Source organism: Microtus ochrogaster, chromosome 8 (assembly GCF_000317375.1).
Source record: "Microtus ochrogaster isolate Prairie Vole_2 chromosome 8, MicOch1.0, whole genome shotgun sequence".
In the NCBI taxonomy this organism is placed as follows: Eukaryota; Metazoa; Chordata; class Mammalia; order Rodentia; family Cricetidae; genus Microtus; species Microtus ochrogaster.
Genome location: NC_022015.1, coordinates 13,518,946 through 13,538,946, shown reverse-complemented (window position 1 = coordinate 13,538,946; position 20,001 = coordinate 13,518,946). Strand labels below are relative to the sequence as shown.

Sequence of the window (20,001 nt, the reverse complement as noted above, 5' to 3'; positions counted from 1 at the left end):
AGTAGTTTCCTTTTTTCTTTCTTTCTTAAGATAGGGTCTTGCTAGGTGGTATATGTAGGCTGGCCTGGAACTCAGGATTCTCCCACCTTACCCTCCTAAAGGACTATAGGCATGTGCTGTAATGTCCAGCTTCACCGTCTTAGATTTCTATTAAGAGTTTTATTACAGTTTTGTGTGTGCACACATATCACATGTGGAGATTAGAGGAAGCTTTTGGAAGTTGGTTCTTCCCTCCTGCCATGTAGTTTCCAGGATGGAAAGGCTTGGCAACCGGATAAGCCACAGAGCCATCTTGCCAGCCCACCTATAGATTCTTCAAGATCTGGCTAACAGCTGTTTCCACAGTAGAGACCCTACAAACAGACAGTCCTCAGAGCTAGAGACGGGTCTCTTCCCACTTTTACTTGAGCCAAAGCCAGCTGAGAAGTGTGAGATGCTTCCTGCTGTGAGACCTCTGCCACACAACTGCCAAGGCTGCTTTTCTTTCCTCTCGCTCCCCTAGCCATGTCTATTTGACATAGTTCACCAGGGCCATTTTTATTTTCAACCTGTCTTGCTTTTTCTCCAACTTTCTTGTTCACCCAACCTTTCCACTAATTTTCAAACTTCTCATTTTTATGCCTTCTGCCCTTATCTAAATTCTTTGTTATTTTTCTGACCTTAAAACTTTTTTTAATTGCATGTATGTGGGCACACTTACTAAGTTGCTCATGTGAGGAGGTCAAAGGGCAAGTTAGTGGACTTGGTTTCCTACTTCCACATTGACTGGATTCTAGGAAGCCAACTCAGGTTATCAGGTGCATGCGGGGAAAGTCTTCACCTGCTGAGCCATCTTTCAGCCCCTCTTTTTGTTTTTAAAGTTTTCAAATTTACAGAAAGTTGAAATATCCTAATCTGTTCAGCATCCTCATACCTTTTACTTGGTTAACCATTAGCTATGGTATTGTCCACATGTGCTTTCTAATTAGACCACGTTACTGTGCTGATGAGAGACATGCAAATCGAGACACTTGCTTGTGTTTACATAAACATATCTCCTAGGAATAAGTATGAATGCTACTATCTCATCTAAAATATATCAATAATATCTAATTTGTAGAATTTTTTCCTCTTAATACTCATGTACTTTTTTTTTTCTTTTCCTTTTTTCTAAAACAGGGACTCACTCGAGCTCTGGCTGGCCTGGAACTTGGTATGTGGATCAGGCTGGCCTCGAACTCACTATGAAGCTGAGGGTAGCCTTACTCCTTCATTCTACTTCTACTTCTGTCTCCCAAGCGCTGAGACTATAGGTGTGTGCCACTATGCACTGTCCTGCTTGGTTATGAGTCTTGTTCTACTTCATGTTACAAGTTTCCATGGCTAGGGATCCTCTGGTCTGGGTGTGTTTAGCAGGGATTCTCCTTCTGCCCCTCAGGGCCAGGTCCGTATGTATAGTGATCACTGTGGCTGTGCTGTCACATCCACGTCTGAGACTTAGACTCCACTGGTCAATTACTGAGGGCTGATGAAGCGTTTACTTACATTGTTCTATTAGTAGCTAAAACTCTGGAGTCAGGTATTGGAGTGAAAACCTGATAGATCCAAAGAGTTATGTAGTAACAATCAGCTAACTCTGCCCCTCCACGATTCCCAGAGCCAAAAAGGCCACAACTGTTTCACTCCAGAATCTATGGCTACGACTTCGTGTTTCTCTCTGTGTGTATCCTAGGTCTTCCAAAACCTCTGTGGGTAATTCTTGTCAGCTAGTTGCTAACTCTGCCCCCTGATTCATGGTTAAATTTTTTTGGAAGAGTGTCAGTGTGAACAGATATCCCAAAACAAACAGACTGATAAAAGTTTTTGTTTTGTTTTGGAGACAGGGTTTCTCTGTCTAACAGTCCTGGCTGTCCTGGAACTTGCTCTGTAGACCAGGCTGGCCTTGAGTGCTGGGATTAAAGGCGCACGCTGCCACCACCACCTGCCACCACCACCGGGCCTGGTGTAGTTCTTGATAACAAACTCTGTTCACGTAAGTTAGGCAAACAACTTAGGCTCTTTTACTAAAAATGGAAACCCAGAGTGTCAGACCCAGCCCAATGCAAATACTCCAGTAAGGTTGTCAGGGGTGACTATGTAATGCCTGATTCTGCTGCGATCTCTGTGGAGCTGGAACCTGTCCTCTAGCAACACCACAGGAGGTTTTTTTGTCCCCAGAGTTCTGGCAAGAGTTCCAGTTGATGCATTATTCTGTTACTCTTGCCCTCCACAGACCAGACATTGTCCCTTCAGTTTCGAAGATGCCCCATTCATTGTGAGACTGACTGTTCAGCAGTTACTCTATAGAGATAACAGCACTCTGACAGGCCATCTCACAGGGCTTTGACCTCTTGCTATGTGACAAAATACTGCCTGAATACACCTTTTCTAGGGCTCCAGCCTTCAAGGGAAGAATGGCAGCCAGAGAGGAAGACCTGAGGGGCTCTCTCAGGACTTATTCTAAATACTGCATCCAGCTCCCGCAATGTGAGCACTCTCGGTTCCCTTATTTTAGCCATTAAAGGACTTAGGCCCAGCAACCAATCACATGCCCATCTGTAACCAACCAGATGATTCAGAACCCAGATTTGCCCAATGCTGAATTCTGCAACCATTCACCTCACTGTTTAGGACTTAAGAAAAGTGATTCTGCCTATTTTGCTTGATTGTCCCCTCCCTGATTTCACTGATGCATGTTGGGAATTGCTTGCTTAAACCTTTACCTTGGCATTTATTCATTGAACTTATTAATAAAAGTCTGAAATTTGCTCATTTGGCTTTATTATCACTTCTAAAACTCAAAGTCGTATATACTGCACTAGATAAGGGAATTTCAAGTGATAGATGTATGTCTGCTTCCCTGTCTACTTACAACCCCAGCTGCACTATTGCTGAAGGAGCAGAATTCATGCAGGCTTCAGCACATGAAGACCCATCCCAGGAACACAATCAGCTTTAACTCACTTGCTAGAGTGAGGAGGCACCTCATAGGCCCTTAGCTGTGAGTCCTGGCTCCAGCATGGCATTTTTCTTACCCTTTTACTCATCTTGTTTGCCTGTTTGTGTATCCCACGAGCCCCTAAATTCACCATGTTCCAAATGGGAATTATGACACCCCTTAAAAATCTTGGACCCTCGTTTTATTCCTGGTTTCAATGGCAGCTCACCTGTGTGAATAATTGATACCAAGTTAGAGACCTTCTCTGTCCATTACTTTATCCCAGTCTCCGATCTTTTTCCCTTATGAGCTCTTGTGGTAACCATCAGGTTCATCCTCTTCAGTACACCCTAGGTGTCTGCCCTCAGAAAATCCCACAGTGGCTAACATGTTCCTTAGATTACGAGGTCCTTTGTGGACTCACCCTGGTTACTTCTTTAACTGCAGGTGACCATCTAGTCACTGTACTACAAGTTTCCTAAACCAGAGTCTGATGTCTCGCCTACTTTTAATACTATATTTTATTTTTGAGACTGGACTTCATGTAGCCCTGGTTGGCTTTGAACTTAGGTAGCTGAGGTTCACACATGGGGCAATCACTTGGATTTCCATTCATTACTGCCCCTGCTGTTGTATGCTGCCCTTCCTATGTGGTGCTACACACGGCACCAGCTCCTTAGCCTGGGCTGGACTTCTGTCAGTGTTCACACCCTCTATGATACTTTCTTTTTTCCCTTTTTTTTTTCAAGACATGGTTTCTCTGTGTGACAGCCCTAGCTGTCCTGGAACTAGCTCTGTAGACCAGACTGGCCTTGAACTCACCACGGAGATCTACCTGCTTCTACCTCCCAAATGCTGGGATTAAAAGTGTGCACCACCACCACCCAGCATGATACTTTCATTCATTTATTAACAATGAATTAAAATTAAAAATTTACTTGTTAACTACTCCTCTCTCTGATGTGTCTTGGTAATGGCCACTATTCATACTTTAGTGCCTTTTATTTTTTTCATTGTATGATTTATAGAAGGGATCATGCTGGCTCTTCACCTTGTTTTGAGACGGAGTGCTGTGCAGCCAAGGGTAATCTTGAACTCCTCTAATCCTCTCACCTCCTCCCAAGTGCTGGAATTACAGGCCTGTGTTATTTTCACTTAACTTTTCCATATTCTACAGATTTGTTTCTAGTCAACCAACCCCACCCAGCGCTTGTTAACTTTTGAGACAGTTTGTTTCAGGCTAGTCTCAGAGTTCATGAGATCTTGCTGGACATCCAATTATAAATCCTCAGTATATTCCTCTTCAAATTTATATTGAAACATTCTTCCAACTTTTGATGATTTGACAGCTGAAAGAATATTAATGTCACTAGCTTAGTCAACAGTTAGCATTTTAATTTTTTTTCCTGAATCATTTCAAGTCAGCTGCTGTCACGCTTCATTCCTAAATATTTTGTATTCCCAGGCAGTACAGTTACTCTAGCTGTTGAACCTAAGAACTCTAACACTAACACTGTCTTATCACATACATACAGTCCAGTTGTCCCCAAATGTTTCCTCCTAGCGCTTTCCAGCTCCATGTTTCCCAAAGTTACATCTCTCTGGTCTTTGAGTTAGAGCAGTCATGCTGCGTTTTCCCATGACAATTAGAAGCTCAGGGTGGACAGACTCACTCCTTCACCATCAGTTTGCTTACAGGATTTTAAGAACACCTGGAGGGGGATATGTCATTGGTACATCAGCACAGCTCGTGTTATTGGAAATACTGTCACATAAACTTTAAACATCTCCCGAGTCTCCTGGTGGGCTCATTGTTGGGACTGTCTGGGGGAGGGGGAGCAGAGGGGACTGAAGTGGCTGAACTAGAGGTACTGGGAGACAGTGGCTGAAGACAGTGCTGGCTCCAGGGTCTTGTGCATTCTGGGCAAGTGTTCTACTCTACCATCCAGCTTCATCCCCAGCCACAAGGGCTCACGAGTCACCCAGGACACAAAAGACAGGAAATGACCCATACCATCTGGCCAGCTAGATGAGCAGCAAGCCTCATTATGTAAGGAGGAGGAAGACCCATATCATCAACCTTGGTCTTTGCCACAACACACGTGAACACACGTCAACATACACACCAAACTTAACATTAACTGCATGGCTTCTGTCCCCTGATTTCTATGCAATTTGGAATGCTATGTGTGGTCAGGTTGCTGCCTACCTATCAAAACACAGAATCCTTACTGAAACCATTCTGATGAATTTTTAGAGCATCAAGGGATAGTTAAGCACAAGGACCCTAAATCTGTGACCAGTGGACTTTAGCTACCTCCAGAGTGACATGAACAGGCCAGGCATGTGGTGAGATATAATGAGAAGTTGCCCTGGTGGCAATACTGCTAAACTTGGTGATCTTTGGCAAAAGAATCCAGATGCTGCAGTCTTTGGTCAGATCTTCAGCTGTCCTGGGATTTAAAGTAGCCAGACCAACTTGGGGGACTAATAACAAAATATCCTAGTTCTGGTCAGAGCAGTCAGTCACTTGTAGCCTGAGTGGTTCACTGTTCGTTGTCAGTATGTAACAAGTTTCAAGCTCTTCATGGAATAAAGGCATCTGTAAAACCTAGGCTCCTTGCCGGGTGATGGTGGCGCATGCCTTTAATCCCAGCACTCGGGAGGTGGAGGTAGGCGGATCTCTGTGAGTTCGAGACCAGCCTGGTCTACAGAGCTAGTTCCAGGACAGGCTCCAAAGCCACAGAGAAACCCTGTCTCGAAAAACCAAAAAAAAAAAAAAAAAAAAAAAACCTAGGCTCCTTAATGCTCCTTGATGGCAGTTTTACATGGTATTTTCTTAAATGTTTACCCATTAAGTCTCACCAACAGATTGCCTAAACATGAACTGAATAAAGATGACACACATCTTTTTTTTATATATGTCTCCACACAACAAAGAGACCATGATTCGAAGGAGTTATATTTAGGAATATGTGCACTCATGCGTGTATATACACAATAACAGAATTTGATGGCGAGTAGGGAGGATTATATGGTAAAGTTTGAAGGGAGGAAAAAGTAATGCTAAAAAATTAATTTAAAAGGAGGGTAGCTGAGGGTGTAGCATAGTGTTAGAACACTTGTCTAACATGTGAACCCCTGAACCTATCCCCAGCACCACAGGGAATAATAAAAACAAACTACAGTGGTTTCTATTACTAGAAAGTATGTGTGACCACCATGTCTAGAATAACTCTAAGGAGATAAAGAGACTGGGGAATTCAGAAAGAGGTGTGCCTTGAAGGTAGGCCCAAATGTAGAGTTGGCTGCTCCCCTTCCACCACCTCATCCCACCCAGAAGTATCTCTGCTGGCTGAGGCTCACCTCAGTTTCTTGCCTTGCTGATATCACCTTCTACAAGCTCCTGCTTCTGCTCTCTCCTACAAACAATAAACTGCAGTAAAAAAGCAATTATGGCACAACTCTCAAACAGGATGTAAGCTATGTGTACACATTACCTACATCAACCCCAAGAACTACAGTGCTGAGAATGAAAGGGTAGCTGCGGTGGAGGCATATACGTATTGTCCCAGCACTCGGAAGACTGAGCTAGGACTGTCTGAGGCCAGCCTGGGCTCTAGAGAAAGCATGTCTCAGAAGGGGTGGGGGCAGAACGGAGAATGGCTACGTGACTGAAGAGCAGTGTTGAAAACAGAGCTGATCCTCCCCCCAAACTTCAATTCTGGTATTTTGGAAAGAGGTTTTTTTGGGAAGAACTAGCCCTGCATGTGTCAGCCAGTCACATCTAATTCATTGGCACGGAGGGAAAAACAAGCGAAGCAAGTGTTCTTTCATCGTGAGCACTCGTCCATGTGCTGAGGTGGGAAAGGGAAACTTACTTCAGGTGCATTGCTGGAACACAGCATCTTGCTATGTTACCCAGCTGGCTTTACCTCTTACACAATAGAGCTTTGGGCATATACCACCATGCCTGGATAGGTCATACAGTTTTCATTTTTATTTTTATTTTTTTTTTGGTCAGCATACAAAATAATGGGTTTCATTGTGGCATTTTTACACAAAATACATTATTTTTTATTATTCACCCTAGCTGCCCAGCACAGTACCCTAGGCTGTATTTTTGATATGCATGGTTATCGATGACAGATCTTTAAAAGCATTAAGCAAAATCAGTAAGACTTAAAAATTAGGTGGAACAGGGTGGTTCAAATCTATAATCTTAGCACTTGGGAGGTTAGCTGTGCTAATGAGTTCAGGCCAGAACAAGATTGTCTCGAAAAAGAAAAAGGAAACTGAAGACTGAGAAAAATGTTAGTTTTATAATAGATTTATTTTTAAAGGGTAAAACACTCAGACAATTTAAATACAAGTCCAACAGAACCGCTGTCAGTCAGCCATGATGCAATCAGGCATTCTCGGAGTCCTCCGGATGAGGAAGAAGGCTCTGGCAATGACAAGATAAGTTGGGTTTCTTTTTAGTGTGTAGTCACCGACTCTTAAGTACCACCTTTAAGGTGCCCAGTGCATTGAAACTAAATATTCTAAGCACAAAACAGTAGAGCTGAAACAACAGCGACTGTCAACTAAGGCTTATACCAGACAATGATGCCCATCTATGACCCAGTTTGACCTTCACAAAGCCCTAATAGGGTCAGTCTTTACTGCCACTTTACATGGGACTAAATTCATAGTTCAGCAACTTGTCCAAGATCACCAGACTCACTTGCATAAGGGGTATTACAGCCAATTTGGGTCTCTGTCTCTGAAGCCCACCCTTCTAGTTTGGGAGCAATCCTAGGCCATCTCTGCTTCTTGGAGCAGGTAAGGCTGTGCTGGAACGGTAACGGACGGAGGTTCATTTCTGGGTAGTGACATGCAGTATTTGTGTAAGACTGCTTTTTAGAAGGCTGAGCCAGGTGGTGGCAGCACACGCCTTTAATCCCAGCACTCGGGAGACAGGTGGATCTCTGTGAGTTTGTGGCCAGCCTGGCCTACAAGAGCTAGTTCCAGGACAGACGCCAAAGCTACAGAGAAACCCTGTCTTAAAAAACCAAAAGAGAGCCGGGCGATGGTGGCGCACGCCTTTAAGCCCAGCACTCGGGAGGCAGAGGCAGGCGGATCTCTGTGAGTTCGAGACCAGCCTGGTCTACAGAGCTAGTGCCAGGACAGGCTCCAAAGCCACAGAGAAACCCTGTCTCGAAAAACAAAAAAAAAAAAAAAAAAAAAAAAACCAAAAGAGAGCTGAATCCTGTCCAGGAATGATGCTCCCAAGCCTCTCTTAAAGATTACAGCAAGGGTTAGGGCTTGGATGGCAGATAACCATAAAGGGTCTGTGTTCTCTAACTAATGACAGTCTATCAATACTTCCAACTTCTGTGAGTCTTGTTTAATCCTATGAGAGAATGTGGTTTAATGTCAGGTTATTTACCTGAAACTTTATTCATATACATCCTTCTTATCTGCAATGTAATCTACAATTTCTTGTGGACACATTAACTTCTCTGCATCTATATCAGGAATTTCAAATCCTAAAATGGGAAAAAATGGTAACAGTATGTGAATATGGAAAAAGCGAACCCTTTAGAACTAAAAGCATATGATTCCCCTCCCCCTTTAATTTTAGGTTAGAGTCTCAGTAATTCAGGCTGAGCTTGAAATTTCAAGTAGCTGTGATTACAAGTTTGTGCCACCAGACTTGGCTTACATTTGATCCTTTCTTAATACCTACAGCTGTGTTCAACATCTCCAGCAATCTTGAATCCCATTTCGTTTTTGAACTAGGTAAGTTTTAGAAAATAAGTACATCATGTTGGTCTTAAGTTTTTTTTAGAAACAATAGAAAATTTCTCCTTTTAAATATACAAGTCGGTAGTTCAGTGTGCTCACAAGGTTGTATAACCACTGCTATTATTTAATCCCCTAAGAATTAATCCAGTTGGGGGCTGGAGAGCACTGGCTGCTCTTCCAAAGGTCCTGAGTTCAATTCCCAGCAACCACATGGTGGCTCACAACCATCTGTAATGGGATCTGGTGCCCTCTTCTGTCCTGCAGGCATACATTCAGATAGAATACTGAATACATAATAAATAAACAAAATCTTTAAAAAAAAAAAAAGAATCCAATTAATCAAAGTCCCCTAGAACAGTGGCTCTTAACCTGTGGGTCTCCTTTGGAGTCACAGTCACATATCAGATATTTACAGTATGATTCACAACAGTAGCAAAATTACAGTTATAAAGTAGCAACAAAATAATTTTATGGTGGTGGTCACCACAATATGAGAAACTGTATTAAAGGCTCACATTAGGAAGGTTGAGAACCACTGCCCTAGAACATTATCACCCCTAAAAAACCAAACAAAAAAAACCCCTGTGTCATTAGTAGCCCACTCCCCATCATCCCAACACTTGGTGGCCTTAAATATACTCTGTCCCCAACTGTTTTCCTCTTGAAACTTCATGCCATGAAGCAAGTGTGCAGCATGTGATGAGCTGCTTTGTATTTTATCCTCCGGGGTTATTCATGCTGCAGCATGTACTTCTTTGTTCCTTGTTACAGTAGGGTTGTGATAATTTCAGTAGGGTTTACTTTGGCTCAGATACTGGATTGAGCATGTTATATGTGCTCTCTCAGCAGTCCCCATCTTGAGACTCCTATCCGGCACACTCACTTCACAGTGTAGGAAGATTCTGAGAGGTGCCATTGCTTGTCAGGCTCCAATATGTCTGAACTCAGTCCAGACCAAAAACCAAAATGTTTTTAAGTAGCAACAGCATAGCACTCGCTTATATCATCTATGAGGAGCGTTAACTATGGCCTGCCCTATTAGGTGGCACACATATCCTTTGCTTCCTAAACAGCTACCCAAAAAGGAGCCAAGGGATTTTATAAAGTCTTGTTTGCACAGCAAACAGATCTTAATAAAAACAACTTGGAGCAGGCATGGCAAACAATCACAGAAGACCCAGACCTCACCTGTGTGTCCTTAGCACCGCTTATTACTGCTGTTTAGCTGAAGGTCTCACGTTCCCAAGCCCTTTCGGACCAGCCAGCCCTTAATGCTAGTCTACATTCTGCCAGGCCTGCACTGTCCCTAACATTACTTCACCTGACAGTAAGAAGCCCGGCAAGTATTGCTGTTATTGTATCTACTAATATCTGAATCTAGTCCAGACTCCAGCATTTTCTTCAGTTTAAACTAAACCACCAAAGAGTCAACTGGGATATAGCCTGGGCTGCAGAGACAGAGACCTTTTCTTAAAAACAACAAAATGAGGACTCCTAGCATACAGATCCAAAGCATATATTTGTTACCAAATTCGTCTTCCATGGCCATAATAATCTCCACTTGGTCCAAACTGTCTAAGCCCAGGTCCTTCATAAAATGAGAATTTACTGAGAGCTGCAAGAAAGAAATAATCAAACAAAATTGAATCCATGAAAGTGTCTGCTTCCCAAGACAACAGAGTGGTACTTTATCATCATATTGAAGATTTGCAAAGAAACACAAGCCTTTAAATAACATGGTGTATTTAACATATGCTGCCATGGACACAGTATATTTTGTTAACCTGTTCAATTTTACTTTAAGGTGGTTAAGTTTAGAAAGAAATTTAAATAAAAGATTTCATGCTACATATTTTATTAGGATCTTTGATAACTATTCTAAAGGACATCTGAGAGAATTTGTTTTCTTGATATTTTACTAACAAAAACCCTTCTCCTCTAAGCCTAATTATAGGCTACTATCCTAGCACTCAGGAGGCAGACACTGAAAGATCTCTGAGTTTGAGGACAGCCTGGTCTACACAGCAAGTTCTATTACAGTCAGCACTACAGAGTGGGGAAAAAACAAACAAACCAAGCTATTATAGGGCTGTAGCTCAGTATAGAACATTTGCCTAGTGTGCATGAGGCCCACGGTTCCATCCCCAGTAACACATGCACACTCAACAACTAAAAATCCTAAGATTTATTATAAATTGTAGATACCTGGCAGATGACAGAATACTGTATTCACTTGCTTATAATTTGGCTTTTAAGATCACCAGGAAATATTCTTCAAAATCCATGTTAAGGGCCTAAGATGGTTCAGCAATTAAAAGAATTCCCTATACAATCCTGAGGACCAAAGTTCGGATCCCAGTACCCATCTAACAAGCTGTGTGTCTAGTATATGCCTGTACCCACAGCTCGAATGGGCAGACACACTGGATTTGGTGGTTTCCAGCCTAGCTGAGAAAGTGGAAGCACCAGGTTCAGAGATACTTTGCTTCAAAATAGATGAGAGAACCTGATGACCTCTTCTGCCCTCAGTTCACACATAGGCAGGTAAACGGACATACACACAAATCTTTTTTTTTTTAATATTTATTTATTTACTTATTATGTATGCGCGTATGCCTGCAGGCCAGAAGAGGGCACCAGACCTCACCACAGATGGTTGTGAGCCACCACGTGGCTGCCGGGAATTGAACTCAGGACCTTTGGAAGAGCAGGCAATGCCCTTAACCACTGAGCCATCTTTTCAGCCCCACACAAATCTTTTTTAAAAATCTTTTTAAAAACTATGTTAAACTACACAACAGATTCAGTTACTAAAGGAAAAAAAAAAAACTGTTTCAAACCACCATAAAAAAATTCTAAGAGTTAAATTAAAAAAGAAGCAAACCTCATGTGGTAGTACCTCTATATTCCCAGCATTCAGGAGGAGGGAGAATGTGACTTTAGGGCCAGCCTGGGCTACACAGCGAGACCCTGTTTTTTAAAACAAAAAAGCAAATGGCTGCCAGGCAGTGGTGGTGCATGCCTTTAACCCCAGCACTCAGGAGGCAGAGGCAGGCGGATCTCTGTGAGTGTGAGGCCAGCCTGGTCTACAAGAGCTAGTTCCAGGCCAGGCTCCAAAGCTACAGAGAAACCCTGTCTCAAGAAAATAAAAGACTCAAGAAGCAGAAAGAATGTAATTCTGGTATATGGGCCACCTGTGGTTTTTTTGCAGGCTTTTCTTGTACTGAGGATTGTGATTAGGCCCTGTCATGGGGTGAATATGTTTCTCCCTGAACTACACTCCCAGACCACTTGTGTTTTCAGAAGAGTGGTTTGAATGAGAAGTCCCCATAAGTCTTAGGCATGTGAATATTTGGTTCCTAGTTGGTGACTATTTGGAAAGCATTAGGAGGTATAGCCTTGTTGGAGGAGTTGTGTCCCAGAGGCAGGCTTTAAGGCATTGAAAGCCTCCTCCATCCCAGGTGTACTCTCTACTTCCTGTTTGTGGTTCAAGATGTAAACTCTCAGATACTTCTCCAGTGCCATGCTTACCTGCCTACTGCATTTTCTCTGCCATGATTGAACTATAACCTAAATAAACCCTTCCTTCTGTAAGTTGCCTTGGTCATGTTTTATCACAGCAATAGAAATGTAACTAAGACAAATATTTATGCTATATAATGTGCCTGTGCTACCTGAAATAACGATTATTTCTCTCTGGAAAGATAAACCAGAAGCTATATCTATACAGGAACAATGCCAATCTCCTAGTAGAAGAACTGGTTGCCTGGAAGCTGGGAAGGTTTTTTATTTTACTATTTATGTGCATTGGTATATCTGCCTGCAAGAATGTCTGTATGAAGGTGTTGGGTACCCTGGAACTGGAGTTACAGTTATGAGCAGCCATATGGGTGCTGGGAATTGAGCCCGGGTCCTATGGAAGAGCAGCTAGTGCTATTAATCGCTGAGCCATCTCTCCAGCCCTGCTGGGAGGACTTTTAATTGAATGTTTGTTTGTACCCTTTGAATTTTATACTATGTGATTAAATATGCTAAAGGAAAAAAATATGGGCTGGCGAGATGGCTCAGCAGGTGAAGATGCTTGCTACCGATCCTGATGACCTCTGAGCTCAATCTCTGGTAGGGCATGGTGGAAGGAAAGGACTAACTGCTGCAAATTGTCCTGTGACTTCCTCAAGGGAGGCATGGCATGCATATACAAGGTGCATAAGTACATACACAAACACACAAAAACAAAGCAAAAGAGAAATTAGTAAATTTTGAAAGGAAATCTAAACCAGTTACCTTTTCTGGGTCAATCTTGTCATAGAGTTTCAAGACATACAGCACTCGGTCCTTAATTCCTTCTAACGTCAAAGGGGGTGCGTCACTGTACTGGCGGCACAAGTGTGTGACCCTTCCAGGCACCTAGAACAAAGACGGGAAGGAGAGTGTCATTCAGTTCCAAGTGTCTTTACATAGTGCAAATGTCTACAGGTATCTTTTTAAAAACTTAGACGTAAATTTTTTACTTGGGAGCAGGATGCCATGGCACCTGATTGGAGGTCAGAGAACAAGCTGTGGGGGTCAATTCTCTCCTTCTTCTGGGTCCTAGGGATTGAGCTGAGGTCACCAAGTTTGGTGGCAGGTGTCTTTACCTGCTGAGCCACCTCAATATGCACGCCAAGCACTTTCACAAAGCTTCTGGCCTCTACAAATCCGTACCATCTCATTCTCCAATGTGGCCATTGCTATATACTGAGTCATAGATGTGGGTCAACTCAGCAGCTCTAGCATCAAAATGGGTGTCACTTGTCCTCAAAATCAGGACTTGTTCCTCTGACTTTGGACACCATCTTGTTCAGTAAGACTGTCACTAACATAAAAGGGCAGTGCTCCTAACCTCTGAGTCATCTCTCTAGCCCTTTTTATTAAGTTCTTAATTTGTTGCTAAGGCTTTTCCACAGAAAATGATTTTGTAGCTAGGCTTTTAATCCCAGATACGTGGGAAGTGAGGCAGGAGGATCAAGATCAAGGCCAATCTAGGCAATTTCGTGAGAACCTGTTTCAAAATAAAGAGGGGGCAGGGATGTAATATAGCTAATAGCAGAGCAATTTGCTTAGTGTGTGAAATCCTGGGTTCAATCTTGAATATTGAAGGGGGAGGACGAAAGACAGCAATATGGATCAGAGGCTAAAGGCACTAGCCACCAAGCTTGATAATCTAAGTTCAATCCTTAGAATCTACATGGTGGGAAGAGAAAACATGGACCCTCAAGTTATCCCCTGACCTTCTCATGTAAATTCACACTAACTAAACAAATGTATGAAGGAGAACTGGGTTTGTTTGCTGGCAAGGCACTCAGGTCCCTGAGTATGTCTATGAAAAAAAAAAATCCCTGAGTATGTCTATGAAAAAAAAAAAAACCCATGAAAAATGACCTAAGAGCTGCTGTGGTGTCAAATGTTTGTAACCCTAACACTTGAGAGGTTGAGGTTGATATCCAGAGCCCAGGCTTGCCTGGACTATAGAGCAAGAACCTACTTCAAAATAAAACTGAGCCAGTATATACCGCTTTATCAAGATAGACTTAATTTGCAGCAAACTAAAGACATTAACTGAAGAGAGATTCTAGAGGATCTCTGAAGACTATGGCAAAGCACCTTTTTTTCACGCCTAAATCCATTGTTGCCTTTGTACTGTGTGTCAGAGCCCTTTGATTAGGGACATATCATTAGATCTACTCATCACAGTGATTTGAAGAGGTCACAAAATAAAGCAGAAAAGAATAAAGAGGGAGAAGAAATATGATAATAATGAGAATGACCTTCTGAGGTAAGAGGACCTATCAAGTCCTGTATGCATATCAAGAAGGTATAGAAAAGAGATTAGAAACTAGTAAGGGACTGGGGTTGTAGTTCATTGGTTGAGGGCTTGCCTAGTATGAGTTAGGCCTCGTGTTTAGTGTTCCGTTTGGAAGGAAAAAAAATCTGAGCAGATTTTAGAAGACATGGTGGTTCGGGCTTGCAATCCTCGTACTTGGGAGGCTGATAAGAGCAACACACCCTCACCAACACAGTTCCAAGGCCAGCCTTAAATCTCAAAGACAAAAAACAAAAAGTATCAACGACTGGTATGAAGTGGAGATGGAGAACTGTGCCCAGCATGTCACCATGCCATGGGAAAAGAGTGACTGGGAAGAGTCTGCACGTATGCAGTTACTCATGTGGTCACTAGGTGTCAGCAGCTCACCAGGCATCATTGGCAAGTTCTTTTAGGGCCAGGTAAGTACCAAGAGATTGAACTAAGAGTTCTGTCTTGAGGCTACATGCCAGTCTAAAATAGATGGTCACAGTGAGCTCAGTACAAGGCAGTAAAATGTAGTGAGCTGAGAGGTGAGCCTCAGAAACCAGATCAGATTAGGAAACAGACTCTGCTGTTAATTAGCATCAGGGTATAGCTCTTACTAGCTGTTTGTCCCCATCCAGTTATATAACCTGTATATGCCTCAGTTTCTTTAGCTGTTAAATATGGATAAACAGCAGCACCACCTCATTCATAATACTGTGGCAAGGTAAGATGATATGAAAGCACTGGACACTGCTTGGCATCTATCTAGCAACGCTACAGCAGCCTGGCAGTGTGGCCCTCAGCTGTGGTGTAGCCTAAAATACATATCCCATTTATTCCTTTCCTAAGTCATTTTAAAAATTTGTTATTTATGAGCCAGGCGGTGGTGGCGCACACCTTTAATCCCAGCACTCGGGAAGCAGAGGCAGGCGGATCTCTGAGAGTTCGAGGCCAGCCTGGTCTACAAGAGCTAGTTCAGGGACAGGCACCAAAGCTTCAGAGAAACCCTGTCTCCGAAAAAAAAAAATGTTATTTACTTATTTTGGTACTGGAATGGGGCCCATTTCATCTATGTCAGGCAGGGGCTCCACCATTATACCGCCAGCCTTGGTTTTGAAGTGGGGCTTAATTAAGTTACTCTGGGTAGCTTTGAACTTACTTTTACCCAGACAGGCCTTAAACATGTTATTTTATTGCTGCCTACAAAGGAGCTGAGATTACAGGCCAGGACTGATTTGCCTCACTAAATCAGACCATGGTACTACTCTAAGCACTTTACACACCTTTAAAAAAAAAAAAACTGAGGCAGGATGGTTAAGTACCCTACCCCAGGGCCCCTGCATGCTCTCTTGGAGGGTCTAAATTGCTTCCTTCTGCCAGATGTCTACTGTTCGGAAAGCACCTCCCCCGCAGTCAACAGTTGTCTTGGGGGTGTTCTTCCCCCAGACTCAGACATGTGACATAAATGATCTCCAAGCATCAAGGGTGGCTCTATCTGCAGTGACGCTGAGTTAGCCTGATACTGAAGAGTTTCTATTAGAATCCATCTTGTTCCCCTCTGCCCTTCTTTGTTTATGGAAAAAGCTTTAAAGGCCATCTCTGTCACTTGCCCACTTCAAACCTCAGGACTGAGACACCTCAAATGCAGCTGTCTGAAACAAACACGCGCCTCTACAAATCTCTTCCTTACTCTTCTCCCTCTCCATCTTCTGTCTAGCCAGAAACTTCCAAGCCAAGTGGGTGATTCAGTGAAAAGGTTTCTTACTGCTTCAACAAATATTGCTTACTGTTTGCTTCCTCTGATTTGTGCAGAGAACATTCATATTCCAATAACAAACCTTAAAATGCCCTGTAAACAACTGTCTCTCTTCATGTATCAATGAGCTAACTCAAAACCATTTTGTAAGCATAAAGCAGTTCCCCTACTGTCAGTATAAACCCAGCAGAGAGAGCACTGCCTGTTGTAAACATGATCTCAGGGCCACATATGCAAAGCCCAGGAAAACAAATCAGTCTTCTATTATAACCCCGAGGATCTGTGTGCACACCTATGACTGCGAAGCAATGCTGTAAGAACAGGGAGACTAATTGGAATTAGTCTCTAGACCCAAACACACAGGCAACTTTACTGCCCTAACACCTTATATGACAAGCTTTTGGTACACTGTCAGCGAATCTCAACACTGGATGTAGATTTTTTTTAATTATTTATTTATTATGTATACAATATTCTGTCTGTGTGTATGCCTGCAGGCCAGAAGAGGGCACCAGACCTCATTACAGATGGTTGTGAGCCACCATGTGGTTGCTGGGAATTGAACTCAGGACCTTTGGAAGAGCAGGCAATGCTCTTAACCTCTGAGGCAGCTCTCCAGCCCCCTGGATGTAGATTCTTATTCCTGTAGGATGCAGGTGTAACCGAAACCACGACCATAGGAAGCTCATGAGTCTGAAGAGGGTTTTCCACCTTGGCCCAGTCTATCCTACAGTAAGCAGTTCCTAATCTGGGATGCACACGGGGAACGTGAAGCCATGCCAGGGCCTGATCCCATAGGAATAAGTCAGAAGGGGTGCGGGAAGAGGGCTAAATCTATTGTTGGGCATCCAGGGTTGGAAGTGACGCCCAAGTTTCAGCCTCACACTTGTTTCCTATCTCTACTTCCAGAAGGCTCACAGACAAGGTGTCACAAGGGAAAAATTACGACAGAACTCTAGGAAGGCAATACTCTGTGCAGGCGAGTGGTTTCCCCTTGTGCACGCTGTCTTTAACCTTCCCTAGGAAGTGACCACAGTATACCATCACCACAACAACGGGGACTGCAGGAGGTGCTCTACTTGACCTCTCTCAACTGAACTTCACTGCCACTCTGCAAGGATGAGATCTGGTGCCCAATTCTGTTCGGTCGAGACTTGGTCAAAGTGCTGTGCTCTAATCATAAGACACTCGCCCTCGCGACAAGGGTCAACCAAAACTCGTCGGGCAGCAGGGCTAGCAGTGTACCCCGAATCATCCCTGCAGCCGCTGTGCAGCCGGCCTGGGCCCCTCCCCCAACCCGGACGGCCCGGGCCCTGACCCCTGAGCAGCCCCGGCAAAGTCACCGCGAGTCACCTGCGTGAGGGCCAGGGCGGTCTGCAGAGTCCCGAACCTCCTCCGGGTTCCCTCAGGGCAGACAGTGATGCTGAGTGGCCGGGCCAAGGCCAGTGTGGGAAGCCGGGGCAGCGGCGCGAAGGCCGCGGGCAGGCGGCGGACACAGACGGAAAGGACACGAGCCGCCATGGCTGCGCCAACCCAGAATGCACTGCGTCGCGGTCTCCCGCCCAAGCCTCTGTTAGCTCCGTACGCTGGCGACGCATAGAGCGGCGCTTGAGGACTCCGCGGGCGCTGCCGACCCCTGGCGGCTCCTGGAGGCGCTGCGCCCACCTCCGTTTGAAGGACGAGAGCTACCTTGGTGCCAACTGCACAAATGCCATCTGCTCTTAAACAGTTACTGTCAAAAAAGGAACTTATTTATTTTCTCAGAGTTCTGAAATATATTGTTTTAAGAATGTCAGCCTTTGATTCTGGAATTGTGGCAAACGTCTTTAAAGTTAGCACTCTGGAGGCAGGAGGGTCTCTGTGAATTCGAGGCCAGCCTGGTCTACACTACAAGTTCCAAGCCAGTCAGAGCTACATATTAAGACCCTGTCTCAAAAAATAAAATACGACACGATTCTCACGATTCTCCCATAGCATTAAGATTTTTTGTTTGAATGAAAACTCAGTACAAAATATGAGTGTGAAACAGAATGGATTTAAGACTAACAGTAGCCAGCTGTGGTTGCTACATCTATGATCTCAGCTCCAGAGGCTGAGGCAGATGATGGTAATCTAGACTACATAGCAAGGTACCGTCTCTAACTAAATAAACAACCCAAAACACACATACACAAACAACCCCCAAAAGCCTATGTGCTTGCTTATGTAATCTGAAGACTGATAAATGTGGAAGTATAACAATCCATATTTTAAATTTTGGTAATGTACAACTCCGGGTTAAGTCTGCAGTACAGCAAAAGGTACAACTGGACAATCTGTAAGCAATATAACCAACAAAACGAACAAGTGGCAACTTTAGCGTCCACACACCAGTTCTACTAAGTAAGGCAAACACCCAAGGGGCAAACTCCTAAATTTATGCACTTTCAAAGTGTCCTTTATTTTCAGCGAAGGCTTTCTGGTGTAAGCTGAGCATGCCTGGAGGCATTCCTGTTCATCCCTCCCCCCCCCCTTTAATCTCATAAACACATACCCCCTGACCTAAAAATGTACCTACTATCTTCTTAAATTAATTAAGCTGAGGCCGGGCGGTGGTGGCGCACGCCTTTAATCCCAGCACTTGGGAGGCAGAGGCTGGCGTATCTCTGTGAGTTCGAGACCAGCCTGGTCTACAAGAGCTAGTTCCAGGACAGGCTCCAAAACCACAGAGAAGCCCTGTCTCGAAAAACAAACAAAAAAAAATTAAGCTGAGCATGCTCAGAAGTGTTTGTAGGGATGAGAGTATGATTAAGAATGGGCCATCCACACTCCAGCACTTCCCCTTTTAGGAGCTGCGGGATCCTGATCCAGGGCAACAGGAGGATATCTGAGTCTCTGAGGGCCCAGTATTGACTTTGTATCTGAAGCCAGAGGCCTTGAAGCAGCCTAATGACTCACGGCAATGAACATTCTTAAGTAAAGCTGCTTGGAGGAGAGTATACTATGTGACACACCGCAATTTCCAATGTCACCATGACAAATGACTATATGATGGAGATGCGGGAGGGATGGAGGAGCAGAATGGCACGTGCACCAGAACGCTGCAGTTGGTAGAGGAGCAGGGCCGACAAGATGTTTTTGTTTTGTTTTTTCTAATTTTATTTATTTGTTTTATTTACTTCTGGAGGGAGGCTACAAGAGTGGAGGGTGAATATGGAAACACTGGGAAATGGGGGATTGGGGTACATCATGTGAAATACCTTAAGATTCAATAAAAAAATTATGTTATAAAAAAACAAAAACATGGGCCAACCCGTGTGGATATATAGAGCTCACTGAATAAAATTCCCCAGTGTTGGGGATCCAGGGGGGGCGTCACACAAAGATGAGAACACAACCAAGTCTAATAAACCAGAAGCAAACTTTATTCCAGAAACCAGATCCTAGGAAAACCAGAAGCAAACTTAAAAATAAAAAATAAAAATAAAACACCACGGGGGCACAGAAGCTTATCAGCTAGCTGAGACCACAGCCAGAGATGGTGTATGTTAGGCTGTGGTCCCGACTAGTTTTTGAACCCACCTTTTATAGTAAGGCACCAAGCACTAGGTCTGGGCAAAGGAATTTTTACAACCTTGCCCTGACCCTTGGGTTAGTCAGCAGAGACCCTAGAGAGGAGAGAGAGTTTTA

The 20,001-nt window shown here is 43.7% G+C and overlaps 1 protein-coding gene across 1 annotated transcript; it reads right to left on the bottom strand.

Moving 5' to 3' along the window:
* Nucleotides 1-7,269: 7,269 nt before the first annotated feature.
* On the bottom strand, nucleotides 7,270-17,886 carry Ndufab1 (NADH:ubiquinone oxidoreductase subunit AB1). Its single transcript, XM_005351131.2, has 5 exons — nucleotides 17,686-17,886; nucleotides 13,031-13,153; nucleotides 10,274-10,361; nucleotides 8,388-8,487; nucleotides 7,270-7,403 (listed from the first exon to the last, which is right to left on the bottom strand). Exons 1-4 carry the CDS (start codon nucleotides 17,851-17,853, stop codon nucleotides 8,396-8,398), a joined length of 471 nt encoding a protein of 156 aa, XP_005351188.1. The 5' UTR covers nucleotides 17,854-17,886; the 3' UTR covers nucleotides 7,270-7,403; nucleotides 8,388-8,395.
* Between the last annotated feature and the right edge of the window lie 2,115 nt (nucleotides 17,887-20,001).